Source organism: Staurois parvus, unplaced genomic scaffold (assembly GCF_062004578.1).
Source record: "Staurois parvus isolate SC_StPar_1 unplaced genomic scaffold, SC_StPar_1.0 ptg000689l, whole genome shotgun sequence".
Classification (NCBI taxonomy): domain Eukaryota; kingdom Metazoa; phylum Chordata; class Amphibia; order Anura; family Ranidae; genus Staurois; species Staurois parvus.
This window is the reverse complement of record NW_028318485.1, coordinates 2,107,735-2,132,391: the sequence shown is the minus strand read 5'-3', so window position 1 is coordinate 2,132,391 and position 24,657 is coordinate 2,107,735. Positions and strand designations below refer to the sequence as shown.

Sequence of the window (24,657 nt, the reverse complement as noted above, 5' to 3'; positions counted from 1 at the left end):
ACCAACGATGGGGCACTATTCCACCCCCCACTGACACCAACGATGGGGCACTATTCCACCCCCCACTGACACCAACGATGGGGCACTATTCCACCCCCCACTGACACCAACGATGGGGCACTATTCCACCCCCCACTGACACCAACGATGGGGCACTATTCCACCCCCCACTGACACCAACGATGGGGCACTATTCCACCCCCCACTGACACCAACGATGGGGCACTATTCCACCCCCCACTGACACCAACGATGGGGCACTATTCCACCCCCCACTGACACCAACGATGGGGCACTATTCCGCCCCCCACTGACACCAACGATGGGGCACTATTCCACCCCCCACTGACACCAACGATGGGGCACTATTCCCCCCACTGATACCGACGATGGGGCACTATTCCTCCCACTGACACCGACGATGGGGCACTATTCCTCCCACTGATACCAATGATGGGGCACTATTCCTCCCACTGATACCAATGATGGGGCACTATTCCTCCCACTGATACCAATGATGGGGCACTATTCCTCCCACTGATATCAGTGATGGGGCACTATTCCTCCCACTGACATCAGTGATGGGGCACTATTCCTCCCACTGTTTTGCACTGGAAGAGGGGTAGTCTTATACGGCGAGTATAGCCCAAACACTACATTTTAGCAGGAAAAGTAGGGGGTCGTCTTATACGCCAGCAAATACGGTATCCATCCTTCTCATATCCATCCATCCATCCTTCTCATATCCATCCATCCATCCTTCTATCTATCCATCCTCCTATCTATCCATCCTCCTATCTATCCATCCTCCTATCTATCCATCCTCCTATCTATCCATCCTCCTATCTATCCATCCTCCTATCTATCCATCCTCCTATCTATCCATCCATCTATCCTTCTCATATCTATCTGCGCACCTTTGCAGACACTATTATGGCGGAGATCATGTATTAACGGTTAAGATGTAACAAAGCAATTTTTTTTTTCATACCCAGAAAATAAAAAACATCCATGAATTGCTTGTAAACTGAAATACTGATTTATTTTCACAAAAATGAACAGTTACATATAGTGAATAACAAAAAATTCTACAGAATACACTGTATATACACAATTACATACACATGCTCTTGAAAAAAAAAAAACGGCTGCTCCTTTCCGGACAGACAAAATAAAAAAAAGTTAAAATGGATGCTGTGGTGATCTGTCCCCTGCAGAGAGAGGAACGCTTTTCACCTCAGCGGGGGAATGCCACAGATCTCTAAGACGCAGGTCCACCTATCCTGCTACAGGACACGGTAACTTTCTTCATAATAGGTGCAACGGGTGGCCCCACTCCTGCTAGAAGTGGCCACTAAATGGCAGAACAACAACACAGGACTGCTATGAAGCTTCAACCCACAGGATCCCTTTATCCAGGTGCACAGAGCCGCGTGTGCTGAGGTAGTGTTCAGGTCTCTGGGGAAGCCAGATTACAGCACGATCCAAGTGTAGCGAACGCTGTCAGCCAAAACCTTGAGCGAGCAGCCTGCGGACAAATGACCAGGGTGTCAAAGGACAGTGATATGTGACCATGCAAAGGAACGACCCAGAACAACAGGGAAAGAAACCATTTCAGATTGGGGTTGTGTCATCTTCATCCTTGTGCCACCAAATAATGAGGACAGCCCTTGAAATGGAACCTACAGTTGTGCTCAAATGTTTGCACCCCCTGGCAGAAATTGTAAAATGTTGGCATTGATATTGAAAATATGACTGGGCAGCACAGTGGCTAGATGGGTAGCACTTCAGCCTGGCAGTACTAGGGTCACTGGTTCGAATCCCAACCACGGCACCACCTGCCTGGAGTTTGCATGTTCTCTCTGTGCGGATTTCCTCCTACCCTCCAAACGACATGCTGGTAGGGTAATTGGCTCCTGTCTAAATTGTCCCTAGTATGTGTATGTATGAATGTGAGTTAGGGACCTTAGATTGTACACCCCTTGAGGGTTAGGGACTGATGTGAATGTACAATATATATGTAAAGTGCTGCATAAATTGATGGTGCTATATAAGTACCTGAATAATAACAATTTGCGGAAAAAATTAAAAATGTAATTTATGTACAGCGTTGCATGACCACGCAACTGCGTGTAACAATGCTGTATAGCAGTGGTCTCCAAACTGTGGCCCTTTGCTTGCCTGTATCCAGCCCTTGGGACACTATTCTTCCCACTGACACCATTAATGGGCACTATTGCGCCCTTTGAAACCAACAATGGGGCACTATTCCTCTGCTAGAACCAACGATGGGGCACTATTCCTCCTGCTAGAACCAATGATGGGGCACTATTCCTCCTGCTAGAACCAATAATGGGGCACTATTCCTCCTGCTAGAACCAATAATGGGGCACTATTCTTCTGCTAGAACCAATAATGGGGCACTATTCCTCCTGCTAGAACCAACGATGGGGCACTATTCCTCCTGCTAGAACCAATGATGGGGCACTATTCCTCCTGCTAGAACCAATGATGGGGCACTATTCCTCCTGCTAGAACCAATGATGGGGCACTATTCCTCCTGCTAGAACCACTGATGGGGCACTATTCCTCCTGCTAGAACCAATGATGGGGCACTATTCCTCCTGCTAGAACCAATAATGGGGCACTATTCCTCCTGCTAGAACCAATAATGGGGCACTATTCTTCTGCTAGAACCAATGATGGGGCACTATTCCTCCTGCTAGAACCAACGATGGGGCACTATTCCTCCTGCTAGAACCAACGATGGGGCACTATTCCTCCTGCTAGAACCAATGATGGGGCACTATTCCTCCTGCTAGAACCAACGATGGGGCACTATTCCTCCTGCTAGAACCAACGATGGGGCACTATTCCTCCTGCTAGAACCAACGATGGGGCACTATTCCTCCTGCTAGAACCAACGATGGGGCACTATTCCTCCTGCTAGAACCAATAATGGGGCACTATTCTTCTGCTAGAACCAACGATGGGGCACTATTCCTCCTGCTAGAACCAACGATGGGGCACTATTCCTCCTGCTAGAACCAATAATGGGGCACTATTCTTCTGCTAGAACCAACGATGGGGCACTATTCCTCCTGCTAGAACCAATAATGGGGCACTATTCTTCTGCTAGAACCAACGATGGGGCACTATTCTTCTGCTAGAACCAATAATGGGGCACTATTCCTCCTGCTAGAACCAACGATGGGGCACTATTCCTCCTGCTAGAACCAATAATGGGGCACTATTCCTCTGCTAGAACCAACGATGGGGTACTATTCCTCCTGCTAGAACCAATGATGTTTATGTAAGGATGGTGATCACATGAAGCCCTTTATCCTCACATAGTTGTTTGTCTGCCTTTTAAATCATAACAGAAATCACCCAAATGGCCCGGATCAAGTTTCCCTCCCCGGAATGTTTGGCCTTGGTAACAGGGGCGGACTGACAACTCATGGGACCTCCGGGCAATAGGGGATCATGGGGCCCCTGTGTTCTCACCCACACCCAAAAAAGCCTATGAAAGGTACCAGGGGCATCTCATGGGGCCCCCTACTGACACAGGGCCCCCGGGCAGTGCCCCGAGCACTCGAATGGTCAGTCCGCCCCTGCTTGGTACAGACATACAAGGTGACACACCCGGGTTAAAATGCCAATTAGAAGTTAATGTCCCACATCTGTGGCTTTTTAAATTGCAATTAGTGTCAGTGTATAAATAGTCAATGAGTTTGTTAGCGCTCATGGTAAGCAGGCTAGGTACTGAGCCATGGGAAGCAGAAAAGAACTTTCAAAAAGACCTGCGTAACAAGGTAATGGAACTTTATAAAGATGGAAACGGATCTTCTGAAATTCTCTACCCCAATTTATCAGACTGTCGCCTACTCTGCTCACTTTCAGGCGATCTATGAAAACCTCTCTCTTCAGGGAAGCCTATCCTGCCCTCAGCTAATACTGGAATCTTCTATTTCTTCTACGAGTCCATCCCCCACAGTTACTACCTTTTGTACCACTAGCCCCTCCCTCCTAGATTGTAAGCTCCAAGGATCAGGGCCCTCCTATCCCTCTTGTATTGAACTGTATTGTTGCTGTATTGTCTCCATTTATATTGTAAAGCTCTGAGCAAACTGTTGGCGCCATATAAATCCTGTATAATAATAATAATATATAAATCCTGTATAATAATAATAATATATAAATCCTGTATAATAATAATAATATATGAATCCTGTATAATAATAAGAATATATAAATCCTGTATAATAATAATATCTAAATCCTGTATAATAATAATAATATATAAATCCTGTAAAATAATAATAATATCTAAATCCTGTATAATAATAATAATATATAAATCCTGTATAATAATAATATATAAATCCTGTATAATAATAATATATAAATCCTGTATAATAATAATATATAAATCCTGTATAATAATAATAATATATAAATCCTGTATAATAATAATATATAAATCCTGTATAATAATAATAATAATAATAATAATATATAAATCCTGTATAATAATAATATATAAATCCTGTATAATAATAATATATAAATCCTGTATAATAATAATAATATAAGAAGTTATTCAAAGCCATGAATACGCCAGTCAGTGCTGTTCCCAGCCCTTTAAGGGTTCCAGAAGCCGGGAGGCAGGGTGGGGTTTTAGGGTCATGTGACCGACGTGATTCACTGTCACAGCGGTCAAATGATCGGGAACTTTCCATGAGTACCGAATGTGTGTGCTGGGAGCGTGCAGGGCGCGCGCTCTCGTCACATGTTTTTTTTAATAGAACGCAAATGTGCGGCCGCTCGGCGTCTAGGCCAAGACGCCGGACATTTGCGTTCGGCAGGTGCCAAGAGGTTAAGAAGTGGAGATTTCAGGGGATCTCTTGATACCAAGCCAAGGTCAGGCAGATCAAGAAAGATTGCAGCCAACTATGAAATATTACCATGGATGTGCAGATCCACAAACTACTACGGGCCCCTTATACATGGAGCAGACTCTGCTTTGATCACCAGATCTGTCTGCTGATCCCGATGATCAGAGCAAAGCAGGTGGATGACAGGTCCATGTCCCCTCAGTTTCTGCAGAGCGGATACAGAGAACACTTTGCTCTATGGGGGGCCGGGAGTAAACAGACTCAGCCTTCTGATACAAATAGATGGATCCCCTTCCATTTTTTTTTTTGGACCAGGTCGGATTGGAACTAGGTGGTTGTAAAAAGGACAAGTCTATGTATATCCGCTGGTCCATAGGAATGAATGTGGGATCCGATCAGGCCTGCATAAAAAACTGACAGGCGGACCTGATCAGACCCTTCGTGTTAATGGGGCCATAAAGAGACTTACTTTGGCTATTCAGTGTAAAGAGTTGAAAGCAACCCCCTCTACCCACTTATACTCACCTTCTTCCAAGCTTCCCCACCTCTGTTACTCCATCTCTCACAAAATACTGGTGTTTCCAGGTCTGACACGGAGCTTACAAAGAATTTGGACTCCTGGCTACCATGGAAGAACAGAACAGGGAGCATTGGAAAGACGAGTGTGAGTGGGTCAGGGGGTGGTGAGCTTGCACGGAACGGCCAATTTATCCTGAATACACAAAACCCACCGTGTAAATCTTAATTGGCCTGTTTATAAAGGGCGAGTTGTTATTTTACTGGTTTGTCCCTCAAGGGACATATATTCAGTTTCAGTTCTTTTTTTTCTTGATCAGGCAGACATACAGTGACGGAAACAAACAGCAAAAACACAAATCATTGCATTGTGCAGATCTGACTGGTGTAGAATGTTGATCCCGCCAAGCCTTGCATTATATAGGGTTGCTATACCCATCAATAGCACAGAGATTTGGCCAGATATTATAACCCCTTCAGACTTCCCGTACCTTTATGCAGGGCCTCATTGGTCATACGATGCACAAATCGCACGCTGTTCTCTGGAACCAACCATTTCATAACCGTGTCTACGCAACTCTTCCGGTACGAGCTCCAGACACTGCCACTGTGGGAGCAAAATCCACGTCAATCCACTCTTTATACATACGGTATAATGGAAGACCAGCGATTGCTAACAACTACCTACAGCAGGAAGCAGATAGGAACTTTGTGTGTTGGAAAGAGATGACTTGCCTGGTTTGACCTTTGACTTCAGTGAGGTCATCTACACTCAGCGTGCTGAAGACACCAGTGTCCAGGTCCCAGGCCACTTTCAGGCTGGTGTGATGCGTCTTCGGCCTATGAGAAAGATAAGATCGCTAAGCGAGTCCAGACAAACTGGCAGTGAGAAAGGCTGTGACATCGCCTACCTGAGCTGTGTGTCCTCCTGAGGAGGAGGGAAAGCCAGGAGTAACAGGCCGATGTTCATTATTACCTTGTTGGTCTCTGGACACATCTGAGGGACAGAAAGACAATGGACAACACTATAGTTTTTTAAATAAAAGTTTTCAGCAAAAATACATCCAGTTATTGCCATGCTGCAATACTTAACCTCTTGTGGACCACAGATAGCCGAATGACGGCTTCACCGCAGCCGGCCAGTTCTGGGAGGGCGTCATAGGATGTCCTCCCAGAACGCGCTCTCCTGCACGCCCCCTGGAGCGTGCACCTGGTAATCTCCATGATCGATGTCCTATGGACACGGCTGATCACGTGATATGGTAAAAGGCCAATCACAGCAGCCTTTTACCACGTGATCAGCCGTGTCCAATGACATACTGATCACCAGGAAATGCAACTGTCACAGTATGAGGAAAGTAGAGATCCTGCAGTTCTCAGAGGAGGGATCGGCACCGATCATCAGGGCACTGATCATCAGTGCCCTGATGATCAGTGCCCAGCAGTGCCACCCACCAGTGCCGCCCACAAGTGCCCAGCAGTGCCACCCAGCAGTGCCGCCCACCAGTGCCCAGCAGTGCCACCCACCAGTGCCCAGCAGTGCCACCCACCAGTGCCCAGCAGTGCCACCCACCAGTGCCCAGCAGTGCCACCCACCAGTGCCCAGCAGTGCCACCCACCAGTGCCCAGCAGTGCCACCCACCAGTGCCCAGCAGTGCCACCCACCAGTGCCATCCATCAGTGCTGCCCACATGTGCCCAGCAGTGCCATCCATCAGTGCCGCCCACATGTGCCCAGCAGTGCCGCCCACAAGTTCCCAGCAGTGCCACCCACAAGAGCCCAGCAAGTGCAGCCCAGCAGTGCCATCCAGCAGTGCTGCCCAGCAGTGGCCATCAGTGCTGCCTATCAGTGCAGCCTCATCAACGCACATCAGTGAAGGAGAAAAAATTACCTGTTTGCAAAATTTTAGAATAGAGACAAATTTTTTGCTCTTTTTTTGTTTAGAACGCAAAAAACATAAAAACACCCGGCGGCGAGTAAACACCCCCAAAATAAAGCTCTATTTGTGTGAAAAAAATTATAAAAATTGCATATGGGTACAGTGTTGCATGACCGCGCAATTGTCAAAGTGTGACGGCACTGAAAGCTGAAAATTGGCCTGGGCAGGAAGGGGGTATAAGTGCCCGGTAGGCAAGGGGTTAAACAGCGGCAGCAGTAAAAGGATTCATGAGAATTTGTCATTTGCCCATTCAGGCCAAAGTGAAAGGTTTTCTTGAAAGGGCAACCCCTGACCCATAGATACGCAACTTTACTGCCCTTGCAAACATCTGGTGTTTTGGGGAATGGAGGAGCATGTGACCTTTAGCCCTTCCACCCAGGATTCAATGCTATGCCAGCCAATCATCAGACCAGAACTCATGTGAGAGGGGAGCGGGTCACCACCTCTGTGCAAACTCTGACACAAAGCTTATTAAAGCTGATCTCCAGATTTTAGTGAAGTTGAAAGGAGAAGATCACCTTAAAAAATAATGCACTTTTTTTGCAGGTAAAAAAATGTGCATTTACTAGTTTTTTTTTTCTGGTAGGAGCCTAGAAACCATTGCACCCACGATTAGCAGAACGCAAGTGCCATGCAGGGCTCCTGCTGCTTGTCAGTGTCTTAGTCTGCTTGTACCTGGTATGGGCAAGCAGTTTACAGAATGACAGGGGGAATCAAAGGACTACAAGAGCGCCCCCGCAGACCACTAGGTACTTGTAGTTCATTCATTCACAGAACACTGTGAATGAACAACGTGGACATGTGGGTGGAGCCCCGCACGACCACGCTCTTTTCAAATTGTGACAGCAGGCATGGGGAGAAGATCCCTGGCCCGCTATCACAATGAGAAGAGGGATCAAGAAGAGGCTGCAGGAGTGGGAAACATGGGACAAAAATGGGTGGAACATGGGACATGTTCCCAAAACGTGGGCTTATCCTTTAGAAACAGCTTGTTTGGACCAAGCCAGTCCAAAAAACAAAATTACTCCCACTAAAAAATGCAGTGGCTAGGAGCAATGTAGAAGCTGTATGTAGCCTCAACTACATAGCATATACAGCGCAGTGTTCCAGCTGTGAGATTAGAACGCCTCGGTCCCACTCAAACAAAATCAAGCCGGGATATGCGAAGCTCAGCCTTTTACAGCAAGCTTTGTATTTTATAAATGGATACAAAGCCTCCTGTGATTGGCCAAGATCATGACATCATCTGGCTACTTCTCCTGAGGAAGCTTTGTCTTCATTCATAGAATACAAAACTTCCTGGGAAAGGCTGAGTACCACTTCGCTAGACTCAAGTTTGTTCCAGCAGTGGAATGGGAACTACTACCGGAACACAGTGCCGTGTACTATATGTAGCCGAGGCTCCACACACACAGTGCTCCCAGCTGCTGCATCTTTTTGAAGCTAATAGTTTGTTTGGACCAAGCTTTACTGCTACAGGATGGCTGCTATGTGTAGAATCACTCACACACACACTATATTATATTATATATATATATCTGCACATACACGCATGTCTGCACTTCCTGGTAGGGCGTGCGCCCCCGGTGTGCCACTCATATGAATAGTCACAGCAGAAGCCGATCAGCGGGTGCCGGCCAATGGATGATCGCCATCAGCCACACGAGAGACAGAACACAGCTCTATGTGAACAAGGCAGAGCTGTCCTGTCAACGGCGGCATTGGTCAATTTGGTGCTGGACTTTGTTTCCCTGCAAAGCAGATAATAAAATCCAGCACATTCCTTAAAACACCACACATATAAAAAACTGACTAAGCAACGTTAACCCTTTGATTGCCCTAGATCAGGCATGTCCAAGGTCCGGCCCGCGGGCCATTTACGGCCCGGGGGTCGGTTTAATACGGCCCTCCAACAGCCCTCCCTGCTCTGTGTAATGTGCCCCTCCCACGGCCCTCCCTTCTATGGCAGACAGTCTTCTGCTTGAGAGCAGAGGGCAGTGCGCATGCCTGACTGCGGCGCGTTCTCCCTGGTCTGTGTAAATGCGGCTGTCGCACGGCCCTCCCTTCTGTGGCAGACAGTCTTCTGCTTGAGAGCAGTGCGCATGCGTGACTGAGCCGCACTGGGAGCGACAGAGGGCGGTGACGTCAGGGCCGGGCTTCCAGCGTGAAGTGTGTTTCTCTTCCCCCCCCCGGCTGACGAGCAGAGACTTCAGTTCCAGCTACCTTTTTCACCCTTCACATTAGTGCAGGTAAGTTTTTTTTAAATTTATTTTCAATACATTGTGAAAACTCAGCTGTCAGTTGATCTTAATGTTATGAAATGAAAAGTATGTTGTTTGCAATTAACTTGGCATAAAATAATTTATTTGCATTTAATTGTAATGGTTCAAAGAATGTTCGGAAAAATGTTCGGCCCTCCACCATGTTCACTTCATCCAATCTGGCCCTCTTTGAAAAAAGTTTGGACACCCCTGCCCTAGATGTTTAACCCCTTCTCAGCCAGTGTCATTAGTACAGTGAGTGTATATTTTAGCACTGATCACTGTGTTAGTGTCACTGGTTTCCACAAAGTGTCCGATATTGCAGCTGACAATCTGACACTAACTCAGTCCCGCTATAAGTTGCTGATCACCACCATTACTAGTATAAATATTAAAATTCTAGTATATATACACACACACCATAGTTTGTAGACGCTATAACGTTTGCACAAACCAATCAATATACGCTTATTGGGATTTTTTTTTTTTGTACCAAAACTACGTAGCAGAACACATATTGGCCTAGTGTCTAAATTGTCCCTAGTATGTGTATGTATGAATGTGAGTTAGGGACCTTAGATTGTACACCCCTTGAGGGTTAGGGACTGAAGTGAATGTACAATATATATGTAAAGAGCTGCATAAATTGATGGCGCTATATAAGTACCTGATATAATAACAATTTGCGGAAAAAATTAAAATTTTCATTTATGTACAGAGTTGCATGACCATGCAACTGCGTGTAACAATGCCGTATAGCAGCGGTCTCCAAACTGTGGCCCGAGGGCTAGATGTGGCCCTTTACTTGCCTGTATCCGGCCCTTGGGACACTATTCCTCCAGCTGTCACCATGGATGAGGCACCATTCCTCCCTTTGAAACCAACAACGGGACACTACTCCTCCGGCCAGAACCAATGATGGGGCACTACTCCTCCGGCCAGAACCAATGATGGGGCACTACTCCTCCGGCCAGAACCAATGATGGGGCACTACTCCTCCGGCCAGAACCAATGATGGGGCACTACTCCTCCGGCCAGAACCAATGATGGGGCACTACTCCTCCGGCCAGAACCAATGATGGGGCACTACTCCTCCGGCCAGAACCAATGATGGGGCACTACTCCTCCGGCCAGAACCAATGATGGGGCACTACTCCTCCGGCCAGAACCAATGATGGGGCACTACTCCTCCGGCCAGAACCAATGATGGGGCACTACTCCTCCGGCCAGAACCAATGATGGGGCACTACTCCTCCGGCCAGAACCAATGATGGGGCACTACTCCTCCGGCCAGAACCAATGATGGGGCACTACTCCTCCGGCCAGAACCAATGATGGGGCACTACTCCTCCGGCCAGAACCAATGATGGGGCACTACTCCTCCGGCCAGAACCAATGATGGGGCACTACTCCTCCTGCCAGAACCAATAATGGGGCTTTGTTTTACTCCCACTGATGCTGGGACATTTTCTACTCCCACGGGCCACAGTCCGGTCCCATAAAACCTGAAGGACAGTAAACTGGCCCTTTGTTTTAAATGGTTTGGAGACCCCTGCCGTATAGCAAAACATGGCCTGGTGGGGGGGGGGGGGGGGGGGGCTAAATCTTCTGGAGGTCAAGTGGTGAAACAAGGTTTCAATTTAGGTACTGACAGAGCATACTGAGTGAGAGTAGTTGTAGTGGCCTGCAAGGAAAACTGTCACTTTGAGGCAAAGAAACAGATTCCATTGAAAACCCCAGGACAGATTTCAGTAAACTTGGTTCTATCCCCATACTGGTCAAAACGACAACAACGGATTCTATCACTGCACGGGATACAAATGTGATAAACATATAGCGCCCACACACTGCTTACCTCCAGGATGACAATGTCATAGTCACTAAAGGAGCAGAACTGTTGGGACCATGATGCATCATGTCGTATGACCTCGTTAATTACGTACTCAAAGTCCAGTGTCAGCTGCTCCACACAAAGGTGCTGGCCCTGGAAAAAAAAAAACAAAAAAAAAAAAAAAAGTGCAGAGGTAACAAGATCAGATTGGACAGCATCTTTAAAAGGACACAGCAGAGAGGAGGAGCACTGCTCACCTGGAAAGAGGCCTTGTCATTCAGAGGCTTTAGGTGCTGGCCCTTCAGATCAGTAACCAGGAAAGGCAGAGACATCTTGTCATCTTCATACCCTGCTGGGACTCAAAGTATTAAAACTTGCTCTAACCCACTGAAAATCAGCTTTACAGCCGAAAATATCGCATTTAACCACTTCCTGCTCAGGCCAATTTCCAGCTTTCAGCGCTATCACACTTTGAATGACAATTGCGCAGTCATGCAACACTGTACCCATGTGATATTTTTTAGCATTTTTGGAGACAGATAAAACTTTATTTTGGTGGCATTTATTCCCCACTGGGATTTTTTTTCTATATAAATGAAAAAGTCCAAAAATTTTGAAAAAAAGTGTTTTTCTTATGAAATTTTACAAATAATCTTTCTTCATAAAATCTTGGCCAAAATGTATTCAGTTATCTTTTTAGCAAAAAAAAAAAAAAATGAATAACCAAAAATTATAATTTTTCAAAAAAATGCTTTCATTTTTATTTTTTTATATTATTAATGTTTTGTTTTTTTGAACATACTGTCACCCTAGCAGTACAGTGTCACCATAGTGACAATGTACTACTTGTGGGGAGTAATGAAGGATTTCTTTTTTTTTTTGTTTGTTTTTTTTACACAGATTGCTTTTACACCCATAAAGGCTGTACATGCAATCATTTCTCCCTCTCTCTGGCTGCATTCTTGCAGCCATTGAGAAATACTGCAAGAGCTGTGATTGGTCACAGCTTGTCACATGGTACAAGGCTGTTGTGAATGGCCTTGTACCATGTGATCTCTGTGATGATTCACAAATTTCACACGTAGTAAGGAATGATGTCAGATGTCTGCAACTCCTCACCTGAAGATATTTTCTGCATCTAAAATAGATCTAAATCCAATCTCTAAAATATACAAAGCTGTAACATGTTCATATCATTTCATCCTTTTAAGTGACATCTTGCTTATTACTATTCATGTGATCACTGATTGGCCAACCAGTGATCGCATGATCAAGACCTCACACAGGAGGTCCCGTACAGTGATCAGTGTTCCGCTGTGACTAGAGGACACAGCAGGCACTGGATCGCGGTGCTGCGCGCTCCCAGGGAGAGCACACAGTCCAAAATGGTGGGCGCCGTTTCTGAATGGCAACCCGCCCCTGCACTGCCACTGTTCAGCTGTTCATGTACATGGCCCGGACAGGAAGTGGTTAAAAGAAAAAAAAAAATACCCCCCCCAAAAAAAAATCATACACTCGTCTCTTGATATATCCAGGAAAATCAAGTGAACATAACTTTCTGCCTTGCCCCTACTGTCCCCAGAGAGCTTTACTGAATTCTCGACCATATTGGAAATTTATATTTCAGATAACACAGAAAAAGGCGTGAAGAAATTTCTGCGTCTAAAATAGATCTAAATCCAATCTCTAAAATATCATACAAGCTGTAACATCTTAATATCATTTCATCCTTTTAAGTTTGCAGCTTTCATTAAAATAGTAATCTGGTGGTCCTTGTTCAGACACAGCCACTGGTCCTGATCGGACAGCTGTGCAGGTTCAGACAGTGTGCGTCTAGGCCAGGGGTAGGCAACCTGTAGCTCTCTAGCTGTTGTGGAACTACATTTCCCATAAGGCATTGCAAAGATTACAAAACTGATAGTTACAGCTATGACTTGCATAGGCATGATGGAACTTGTAGTCCTGCGGCTCTCAGGTTGCCTACCCCTGGTCTAGGGGCACGGACCTGCACGTCTGTCAAATTTGGACCAGTGGCTGTGTCTGTTCACCGGCTGTATCCAACAGACATGAATGGGACTGCCTGCATGTGAATGCATGAACACTCGTGCATCCTGTGTGGGCAAACATGGTCCGCTGCACAAATGTATGCTTCAAGCGGCACTGTACTAAACTCCAGTGATGCGGTGTCCCGGAGCTCCCAGGCCAGCCGCTGACTACTCTGGGTGGCCGGCTTCCGGGTCTCAATTACCGGCTGCCATCACTGGCTGGTAATTGGTCACTACCAGGATTTCTGTCAGATTTGTACAGTGAGCTGCACATGCGCAGTATACTGTACATGGGCGGACAGGCAGGTAAGTAACTATAACGCAGACGAGGCAAAGCATGTCTCTTCTGCATTAGAATTCCTGCCGGTTTGCTCTTTATAATGTTTGGACATAAAGTTCCACTTTAAGCATGCCTATGTGAAGAAGGCGCAATGGATGTGACATACATCAAGTACTACATGCCCACCTCAGAGATCTTAACCCCTTCACGCCTAAGGGTAAAACAAATCGTAATGCCTAAGCACAATTTTGCAATGTTGAGATGTGTTCGTAAAAACCGTACATATCACCACAACTACTTTGTACATCCAGGTGAATTATACCGCGTTTTTTTCAGGACAAATTGGGCTTTCATTTGGTGGTAAATAGCAATGGATATCTCCTGATTTTTTTTTTTTTATCAAAAGGAAAACTGGCCCAAAATAGTAAAAAAAAAAGAATATATATTTTTTTATTTAGCTGTGTGATTCTTGTTACTACCATAACCTACCACCAAAGAACAACCCAAAATAAAATTTTCCAGCTCTTGGCGATCACAGCGATACCATATATGTGTATGTTATTTGTGGTTTGTACCCGGAGTACAGCCCAGAAACAATAGTGCACATTTTGTTTTTGTCTTTTTTTTTTTACCTAAAACCGACACCAATTTTTTTTTAAATCTTGACCTTTGACCCGGACCTTGACCCAAACACTTACCCTGGCACTGAACTAGATCAAACCTTGATCTAGGTATTTTTTCTTTATTTTTTAATACTTAGCTTTTTTTTATTCTGTAACTTTTTTCTCTCTCTATGCCAGGAGTTAGATAGACTGCATCTCTCTCCTCCATTCATAGAGAGAGAAAAAAACCAAAAAAAAAAAAAAACAAGGGGGCTGGGATGTAGTGACTGATCACTGTGATAGCCAATTAGAGGCCATCACAGCGATCATGTGACCCGGAATCAGGAGTCCCGATCGTTAAAACCGGACCTGGTGCGCTCAGTGACACTGCGGTCTTTGTGCTGAGAGCGCGCTGTGCGGCGCGCTCCCAGCATAAAGACAGGTACGCAAATATGCGGCCCCCACGGAAAAAAGCCCAGTTCTGTGAGGCCGCATATTTGTGTTACGTCAGCGTCAAGGGGTTAAATTCTTTACTTCTTTCCAATAAAATGACCCCTTCTTACTAGTTCTGTGTCGTGTGTCTTATTTACATATTGCACTACTCCTCAATTTCTATTTGGGTTGCAATACCAATTATTCATACAAGGACAAAAGGGAGGATACCTGTGTATACCAACACCCCAGCGCTCTTACCGCTCTCTCGATCACTCTCGGTCACCTCCCCCAGGACATATCGCAGTCTTGTGTAGTTGACGTAGCTGGGTTCCTCACTGCGATTGTTCTTTTGTGTGGAGCCTTCACCGGCAGGCCTGTGCCATACAGGGGAGTCCGGTTCAGCAGGCTGAGAAGGGCTCTGTCGGCTGGGCCCGGCCTTCTCTCCCTTGTCCTGGTGCTCTATGCCCGAAGCCTCACGAGCCCGCCGGAATATCCCGGCCACAAACTCACGTGCGCGGGTGACAGCGGGAGGAGTTCCTGGGGGAGGGGGGGAACTGGGGTCGGGTGGGTGAGGAGACTGACTGCTTGAAGAAGAGGCACAGGGGCTGACGGAAGGGGAGGCGTTAGGGCGTGTGTTGTGGTGGCTCTGTTTGCTGTAGAGGATACGGCTGGGTTCCTGGTCACCTTTGAGAAACAAAAACAGAAAAGACCCATGCACTTCCCAATACAGGCTTTAAACAATGAGCAAGTTACAGTCTTGTCTGGACACGTGGGGGTACGATGCCAGACCTCATTTACAAAAACAAAAAAAAAAAGTGTACCCCACACGGATGAAATGAGAGTCAGCAAAGCTGGACAGACCACTTACCTGCTGGGTGTACAGTTATGGCACAGGCCACCAGGGAATAGCTTGTATTCAGCAACACTACTTGATCTTTCTTCAGCTGGAAGGCTGGCTGAAAGGTGGGGAATGGATAGACCACCTGATACTTTGTATGCAGCATGAAACTGTGCAACAAACACTGACCTGAGAACAGAGAATAAAATCAGGAATTTTTATATATATATATATATATATATATATATATATATATATATATATACATATATATATACAAACATATACATATATATATATATATATACACACACACACACACATATACACACACATACACACATATATACACACACACACATACATACATACATACACATACACACACACATACATATATATATATATATATATATATATATATATATATATATACATACATACACACACACACACATATATATATATATACATACACACACACACATATATATACATACACACACACATATACATACATACACACACACATATACATACATACACACACACATATACACACACACACATATACACACACACACATATACACACACATATATATACACACACACATATATATATATATACACACACACACACACTTTACAGAGATGGGTACAAATGTAGAAACACAGGACATTATTGCTAATTAGGGCTGTGATCCTTATCGTTGCTTCTCTACCTATTAACCACTTCCAGTCCGGACACTTTGACCCCCTTCCTGTCCAGGCCAATTTCAGCATTCAGCGCGATCACACTTTGAATGGCAACACTGTACCCATATGAATTTTTTAGCATTTTTTTGAGACAGATAAAACTTTATTTTGGTGGTATTTATTCACCACTGGGATTTTTTTTTTTAGCTATATAAAATGAAAAATTCTAAACGTTTTGGGGGAAAAAAAAAAAAAAAAAAAAAAAGTGTTTTTCTTATAAAATTTTGCAAATAAATCTTTCTTCATAAATCTTGGCTAAAATGTATTCAGCTTTTTGGTAAAAACAAAAATAACCCAAATTAGTTTAAACACCAAAAAATAATTCTAAAACTTTTTGTACATTTTTACTTAATTTTTTTAATATTTATGTTTTTTTTTTTTTTTTTTTTTTTACATACTGTCACCGTAGCAGTACAGTATCACCATAGTGACACTGTACTACTTGTGGGGGGCAATGAAGGTTTTCTTTTTTTACACCGATTGCTTTTATACCCATAAAGGCTGCAAAAGCAATTATTTCTCCTCTCTGGCTGCATTCTTGCAGCCATTGAGAAATACTGTGTGAGCTGTGATTGGTCACAGCTTGTCACATGGTACAAGGCTGTTGTGAATAGGCTTGTACCATGTAATCTCATTCGCAGATTTCATACGTAGTAAGCAATGATGTCAGAAGTGGCATCTTGCTTACTACTAATCATGTGATCACTGATTGGCCAATTAGTAATCACATGAATCAGGACCTCACACAGAGGTCCCCTACAGCGATAGGTGTTTCGGACACAGCGGGCAACCGGATTGCGGTGCCGCACGCTCCCAGGAAGCGCACACAGGCAGGGAATACGGAGGCCGTTTATAAAATGGCCACCTGCTCCCATCCATGCTACAGCTGTCCCATGTTGTCTAACACCGAGAACATGATCGCTGCTCACTCAATTCTCGGTCTGCTCAGAGTGGAGAGTAGTGATCAGTCAACGCGCTCTGATCTGCTACTCCACCACTCACTGGAGTGCCGGGCAGGAGAGCGGCTGGCTCAGGTTCTCAGCGGTGTGCCCCCTCTCAGCCAACTTTGGATCACAGGAGAGCAAACATAAGTGCACCCCTGTGATCTACAAGAGAAGTCTTGCAAAAAGTTAGAGAGTGAACTCCAGCCAATAAAACCTTATACAACGTTCCCTTTACTCCACTACGGCCAGATGGCAGACAGCTTCTCACATGAGCAACTTCCCAAAGCCTTTGTTCTAGAACTTCCTCTCTGTGGTTGTTGGGTCATTAGACTCAACCTTCCATAGCAGGTCTGAATCTGACTTTGTGGGAGACAGGAGTCCACCGTGGGCATGTTTGGGAACACCCCATTTTCATTACAGACAGGTAAGCAAAAATTACATATACACATACATATATACATACACATACATACACACACATAGTTGTGTTCAAGATAATAGCAGTCAGACATCACTAACCGGATCAATCACTGTGTTTGGTAGAAATGATATCTCTACATGGCAAATAATTTCCTAGCAGGTGTAGTAGAGTAATAGAAATCCAACAGACCCAACAGTCATGACACGCATGCTGCTGATTCTGTGTAATTGAATCACTCATTGAAAGGGGCATGTTCAAAATAATAGCAGTGTGGAGTTCTATTAGTGACGTCGTTCATTCTTTGAAAAACAGGTGGCAATTATTGCCCTTATTTAAGGAAGGAAGGCAGCAAATGTTGGACATGCTGGTTACAGTGCATTTCTCTCTGAAATTCTGAGGAAAATGGATCGTTCCAAACATTGTTCAGAAGAACAGCGTACCTTGATTAAAAAGTTGATTGGAGAGGGGAAAACATATAAAGAAGTGCAGAAAATGATCGGCTGCTCAGCTAAAATGATCGCAAATGCTTTAAAAAGGCAACCAAAACCTGAAAGACGTGGAAGAAAGAAAAACTACCATTGGAATGGATAGAAGAATAGCCAAAATTGCGCGGACTCAGCCAACAATCAGCTCCAGGAAGATGAAAGAAGGTGTGACGTTCCCTGTGAGGACTGTTACAATTAGAAGACGCCTATGTGAAGCCAAGCTATCTGCAAGAAGCCCCCGCAAAGTCCCACTGTTGAAAAAAAGACATGTGCTGAAGAGGTTACAATTTGCCAAAGAGCACATTGACTGGCCTAAAGAGAAATGGCGCAACATTTTGTGGACTGATGAAAGTAAGATTGTTCTTTTTGGGTCTAGTGGGCAGACAGTTTGTCAGACGACCCCCAAACACTGAATTCAAGCCACAGTACACTGTGAAGACAGTGAAGCATGGTGGTGCAAGCATCATGATATGGGGATGTTTCTCCTACTACGGTGTTGGGCCTATTTATCGCATACCAGGGATCATGGATCAGTTTGAATACATCAGAATACTTGAAGAGGTCATGCTGCCTTATGCTGAAGAGGAAATGCCCTTGAAATGGGTGTTCCAACAAGACAATGACCCCAAACACACCAGTAAACGTGCAACATCTTGGTCCCAGACCAACAAGATGGACGTTATGGAATGGCCAGCCCAATCCCCGGATCTTAATCCAATAGAAAACTTGTGGGGTGACATCAAAAATGCCGTTTCTGAGGCAAAACCAAGAAATAGAGAAGAACTGTGGAATGTCGTCCAATCATCCTGGGCTGGAATACCTGGTCACAGGTATAGTGAATGTTTGAGTTTGTAAGGAAGAATACAAACACTGCTATTTTTTTGAACAGTCTAATATTCACTTTTCTTCAATATTTTTAGAGAAACAACACAAATTTGTTGTATTTTTCTTCATGTTTTGATTTGGAATAGAATGTGTAGTGTTCCCAATGCATTTGTGTGGATGGAAATAAAAGCTATTAGAAGGATTTTGAGCTTTATTCACTTATTTCAACACACTGCTATTATTTTGAACACAACTGTATACATACACACACACACACACACACACACCATCAAGTCAACGAAACTCCTGCAACAGATGCACTAAATGGACAACAATGAGACGTCCCCCAAAACAGGAATGGTTTTACAGGTGGAGACCACTGACATTTTTTCCCCTACTCTTTTCTGGAGTGGCCTCGCCAGTCTCCAGACCTAAATCCAATAGAACATCTTTGGAGGGAGCTGAAACTCCGTGTTGCTCAGCGACAGCCCCGAAACCTGACAGATCTAGAGGAGATCTGTGTGGAGGAGTCGGCCAAAATCCCTGTTGCAGTGCAAACCTGGTCAGGAACTACAGGAAACGTCTGACCTCTGTAATTGCAAACAAAGGCTCCTGTACCAAATATTAACACCGATGTTCTCAGGTGTTCAAATACTTATGTTCAGCAGTGCAAGACAGATAAATTATTTAAAAATCATACAATGTGATATCCTGAATTTTTTTTTTTAATTCTGTCTCTCAGAGTGGGAATGCACCTACAATGTGAATTTCAGACCCCTCCATGATTTCTAAGTGGGAAAACTTGCAAAATCACAGGGGGTTCAAATACTTCTGTTCCTCACTGTATGCAGCAGAGTCATCAGCATAGAACTAGTGGAAACCAGCGGAACCTAGGTACACCCATCTACTGTCCGGAGAAGTCTGGCCTAAAGTGGTCTTCATGGAAGGATTGCGGACAAAAATCCATACCTCTAATGTGGAAACAAAGCTAAGCAAGTCAACTATGCATGAAAACATAAGAACTGGGGTGCAGAAAAATATTTGGCTGTAGCAGGAGGCAGTTTGTTGGCGAAAGGCTGGAGAGCAGTACAATAATGAGTGTCTGAAGGCAACAGTGAAACATGGTGGAGGTTCCTTGCAAGTTTGGGGCTGCATTTGTGCAAATGGAGTTGGAGATTTGGTCAGGATCAATAGTGTCCTCAGTGCAGAGAGATACAGGCAAATACTTACCCATCATACCATAACATCAGATTAGCTTCTTGCACAACTAGAAAACTGATCATACTGTGCTCTCATGTCTAGCGTGGTCAGTTTTTAACAGGACAGCAGAGTGACTAGCAGGAACACCAGGAATTTCACAAAAAGGAAGCAATACAGAGGGAACAGGATACTTTTTCATACAAGTACATGGTACAGCAGGCACATAACAGAAATATTAAATGTTGGGTTTATATTCTTTAATACGGAGCTTGTCCCAGGTATAGACTCTCTCTGTGTACAATATTCCCAACAGGTAATGTTTCAAATATTCTGTGTAGGCACGGAGAACCAGAAAATTAATGAAATCTTCATTTATGATGTCACTGAATTAATAAAGGCAGTTTACAGTTGTGGAAACATGACCATATGATGTACTGGAAGAGGCGACATGGTACAAACTCCACTTACCAATCGCAGACTCCCGGCAGTCTATACAGGGTGACATTGGAGGTATAGACACAGCGCTGATGTAAATATCACGATGATTCTCATCGCTCATCATATTCATTATCATCCCATTGCCAGAAGTGCTGAGGAAGGAAACAGAGGTTACTGTGGTCTGGGCGAGGTAAAGGACTGGGAGGATGTGTGAAAATGGAAGACTTACTTGAAGCCAAACACAATGACCTTGGAGCTGTCACTGGGCCACTCGCACACTGTCAGGAAGAGGTCACTGTAGATTTCCTCATCCTGGAAGAGCCGTACCTGCCGTACCTGGGGACAAGTGTAACACAATTAAAGGTTACTTTTTACGATTTCGTTCTTTAAAAAAAAAAAAAAGTTACCAGTTTATAAGATGATTTTCTATCATGTTTAGAAAAAAATATATCTATCTATAGCATGTCACTTGGAGATTACACATTGCTTTTGTTCCCTCTTCCAACAGCTGAATAGGGTGGGAGGGGGAACAATAGGAACCAGTTTCTTTGCCCTGCATGGGTAAATTACACAGGTCTGCGACTAAAAAGCTCTTTGATTATTTTCATCTAATTTCCATGTATTTTGGTGTGCTGAAAACTAAAATATTGAAAAAATTCCTAGACGTCATGATTTGCCACAAAATGCAAAATGGTCTTCAAATTTATCAATTTTTTTAATTTTTGGTTTTTTTTATAATATGGGTTTTTAACCAAATTTAAAGTCCAAATTACTATTAATTCACATAAATGCATTTAAGATATAAAATGCCAAAAAAACCTTAAAAGGGGTTGTCCCGAGTTATGTAAAAAAAAATATAGCATTGCAAATCTGATGGTCATCAATATATACATAAGCTAAACAAGTTTTAGGGGAAAAGAATTCTATTTCCTCATTTCCCTAGTTCTCTTCTGGCCCTTTGTTATTTGCAGGTAAGCAATCTCTGCCCCTCCCCCCCTGCAAAGGGGGTGAATACAAGTGCTGCTCTGAGTGACATGTCTGACTACTGGGATACTCAGCAGCATGCTGTATGTGTAAGCCTCAGCCCTGAGTCTGTGCTTCTAATGGTAGAAGGGGTTAATCTTTCCTGAAGAATCCAGTGGGTGGGATACCAAATACCCTTGTTTTCTATGCCTATGGGACAGTCCAGACCGACAAAATCACTGGACCAAGAAGAGTTGGCAGCCGAGGGTGCTAACAGTCGGTGAAAAAAAATGTCCTCCGAGAAACGTTGGTACGTTCCCATAAAGTTCTTCTACCACCTCTCCACATAAAATTGGGATTGATGAAGCAATTCGTAAAATCACTTCCAAGAGATGGAGAATGCTTCAAATACTTGGTCACCAAGTTTCCAGGCCTGTCGGAGGCAAAATTGAAGGAAGGTGTGTTCGTCGGAGGCAAAATTGAAGGAAGGTGTGTTCGTCGGACCCGACATTAGAAGGCTTATAGTTGATCAAGAGTTTGTCAATACCATGACGGATCCTCACAAAGAAGGGTGGATTGCATTTAAAGAAGTCGTACAGAAATTTTTAGGCAATAACAAATATCCTCACTACAAAACGATCGTCGGACAAATGCTGAAGGCACTTCAAGCTTTAGGTTGCCCGAGTTTGAAAGTGCATTTCCTCCAGTCCCACCTTGACTACTTTCCTGAAAATTGGGAGCTGAGTGAGGAACAAGGTGAACGATTCCACCAAGACATTAAAGAGATGGAAAGGAGATACCAAGGAAAATGGAGCATTACAATGATGGCGGACTACTGTTGGATGCTTCAGAGAGACATTCCAGATGCTACTCACAAGCGTAAATGCACCAAGAGGAGCCTCACAGGGATGAAGAATCGAGTTTAGTGTGTGTAGGTGAGCTCATTTCAGTTCAAAAAAGGATTTTCATGAAAAAATTGTAATAAAACTTTAATTTTATAAGTCTATTTCCATTTATTTTGAGGTATTGTCTTATTTAACATAGTTACCCAAATCGTCAGGAAACGTGATGTCCTATGACAAAATGGAGGTCATTTTCGGATTCAGCGCACCAAAAAACAAAGATTACGTGGAATAACCAAAACAGCTCTTGAAAAATTTTTTTGCAGACCTGTGTTATTATTATAATAATAATACAGGATTTATATAGCGCCAACAGTTTGTGCAGCGCTTTACAAAATAACAGATTGAATGCATGCCTGCATGCTGGGGAAAGCCCTTGGTTAAAACCTTCCTTTAAACCAGCCTGAGCATGTGTTTCAGCTTTCTGGAAACAAACCAATAACCCCTCACTGTCCTTATGGTTTTCAAAAATGCACGGGAACTCACAGATGGAAGATTTACTGCAACTCTTCATAATAAAGAAATGCCGCAATAAGTGGTCCCCTTGCACCGACTTCATTTACTCCTCCACATGGCTGGACCAGAAGTGCCATTACCTTTCCATTTTGATCTCTGAGGGGCCAAGTACAGAACTGTGGTTCCCTTGGCACTGACTCATAGAACCTCGGATTCATCCCCTCCTAGAGGAAATCGCTTCCATGTCTGTTACACCTGCAAACCTATTCCTGATGCACCCTTTCCCTTTACCCATTCTGTCTTCTCCTTCATGCCTCTCTCCCCTTCTACCTACCTCCCCATACTCTTTCCATCTCCCAAACTCTCTTCACTAGCCCCCTTCCCTGCCGATCCTATCGCCTCGCTCGATCAGACTGTGTCCACGTGTGAAATAAGGCCCTGACACCACCATATTCATTCATCTTCCTCAGTAGGGACAAGAGAATATACCACACAACTCCAAGACAACCCCCCCCTTTTTTTTTTTTAATTGTTGCAATTATTATTCTCCCATTCAGAGGGAATGAACCATGAATTTGAGAACGATACAGTATATACTTCCACCTTTAAAAAAAAAAAAAAAAAAAGTCCTGGATTCTTTCCTAGATACAGAAAATATAACTGGATACCAACATTTATAGGTAAAGCTAATCCACGATATATCAGATTGCCTCTTAGGGGATCAGGAAGGGATTTTTTCCAATGCTGGAGCAAATTGGATGATGCTTAGTTGGGGTTTTTTGCCTTCTTCTGGATCAACGGTGTATATTGGATTGTGTATAGAGCATTGTATAACCTCTATTGGTTGAACTGGATAGACTTGTGTATTTTTCATCCAGACTATGTAACTTTGCCACAGTTACGATTTCTCTAAAGCCTGATGTATAATGGAATGTATGGGATATGTGTACACTTGCCCATGTTTGAATTTAAAGAAGAACTCTGGGGAAAATAAATAAATAAATAAATTTCCCATGCAGTGGGGCTGTGCATGCACTGCATTTGTTAAAGCGGAGTTCCACCCACACTCCGCTTGTTTGCCTCCCCTTCCAATGCCATATTTGGCACCTTTTGGTGGGGAGGGGGCAGCGGGTGCCTGGTTTTGACAGGTACTTGCTCCCACTTCTGGCTCCGTTCACCGCTGCAAAGGGAGCCAGAAGTTCGGCCCCCTCCTTCCTCCCGCAGTCTCCTGGGAACTTTCACAGGTCCCAGAAGACTACCGGACCAATCAGGATGCACAGCGCGACTCTAGCATGCACATTGGGCACCCTGTAGTGAAGCCGCAAGCTGTAACACACTGGTACCCACAGTTGAGATGCCGACACCGTGGAGAGAAGGGACAGCACAGGTGAGCACATTGCCGGGCCCTGAGACAGTTTTTGTAGCTGCTGACTTTTAATAGACACAAAAACGGCTGGAACCCCGCTTTTACTGCTTTTTTTTGTCTAGGGGTGAGAAGAGCAGAGATATACTTACCTAATCCAAAGATCCTCTGATCGCAAGACTGGTCCCTGCCGCTCCTGCACGCTAGCGGTCTTGTGAAGTGGACTGTTCCTGATGTCATCAAGCCCATAGACCGGC

The 24,657-nt window shown here is 44.3% G+C and overlaps 1 protein-coding gene across 2 annotated transcripts in view; it reads right to left on the bottom strand.

The window, feature by feature from the left end:
• Positions 1 to 1,016: 1,016 nt before the first annotated feature.
• Positions 1,017 to 24,657, bottom strand: part of DCAF15 (DDB1 and CUL4 associated factor 15) — a 37,311-nt gene continuing 13,670 nt past the window's right edge. Inside the window, exons 4-13 of one of the 2 annotated variants that reach the window (XM_089652641.1) lie at positions 20,946 to 21,052; positions 20,747 to 20,868; positions 15,676 to 15,834; positions 15,066 to 15,491; positions 11,703 to 11,797; positions 11,470 to 11,598; positions 6,326 to 6,411; positions 6,150 to 6,254; positions 5,906 to 6,021; positions 1,017 to 1,528 (exon numbers count right to left, since the gene is read on the bottom strand). In XM_089652641.1, coding sequence (XP_089508767.1) covers positions 1,473 to 1,528; positions 5,906 to 6,021; positions 6,150 to 6,254; positions 6,326 to 6,411; positions 11,470 to 11,598; positions 11,703 to 11,797; positions 15,066 to 15,491; positions 15,676 to 15,834; positions 20,747 to 20,868; positions 20,946 to 21,052 — 1,401 coding nt within the window. In that variant the 3' untranslated portion in view covers positions 1,017 to 1,472. The remainder of the gene's footprint in view (positions 1,529 to 5,905; positions 6,022 to 6,149; positions 6,255 to 6,325; positions 6,412 to 11,469; positions 11,599 to 11,702; positions 11,798 to 15,065; positions 15,492 to 15,675; positions 15,835 to 20,746; positions 20,869 to 20,945; positions 21,053 to 24,657) is intronic. The other variant, XM_089652642.1, reaches the window with a different exon arrangement.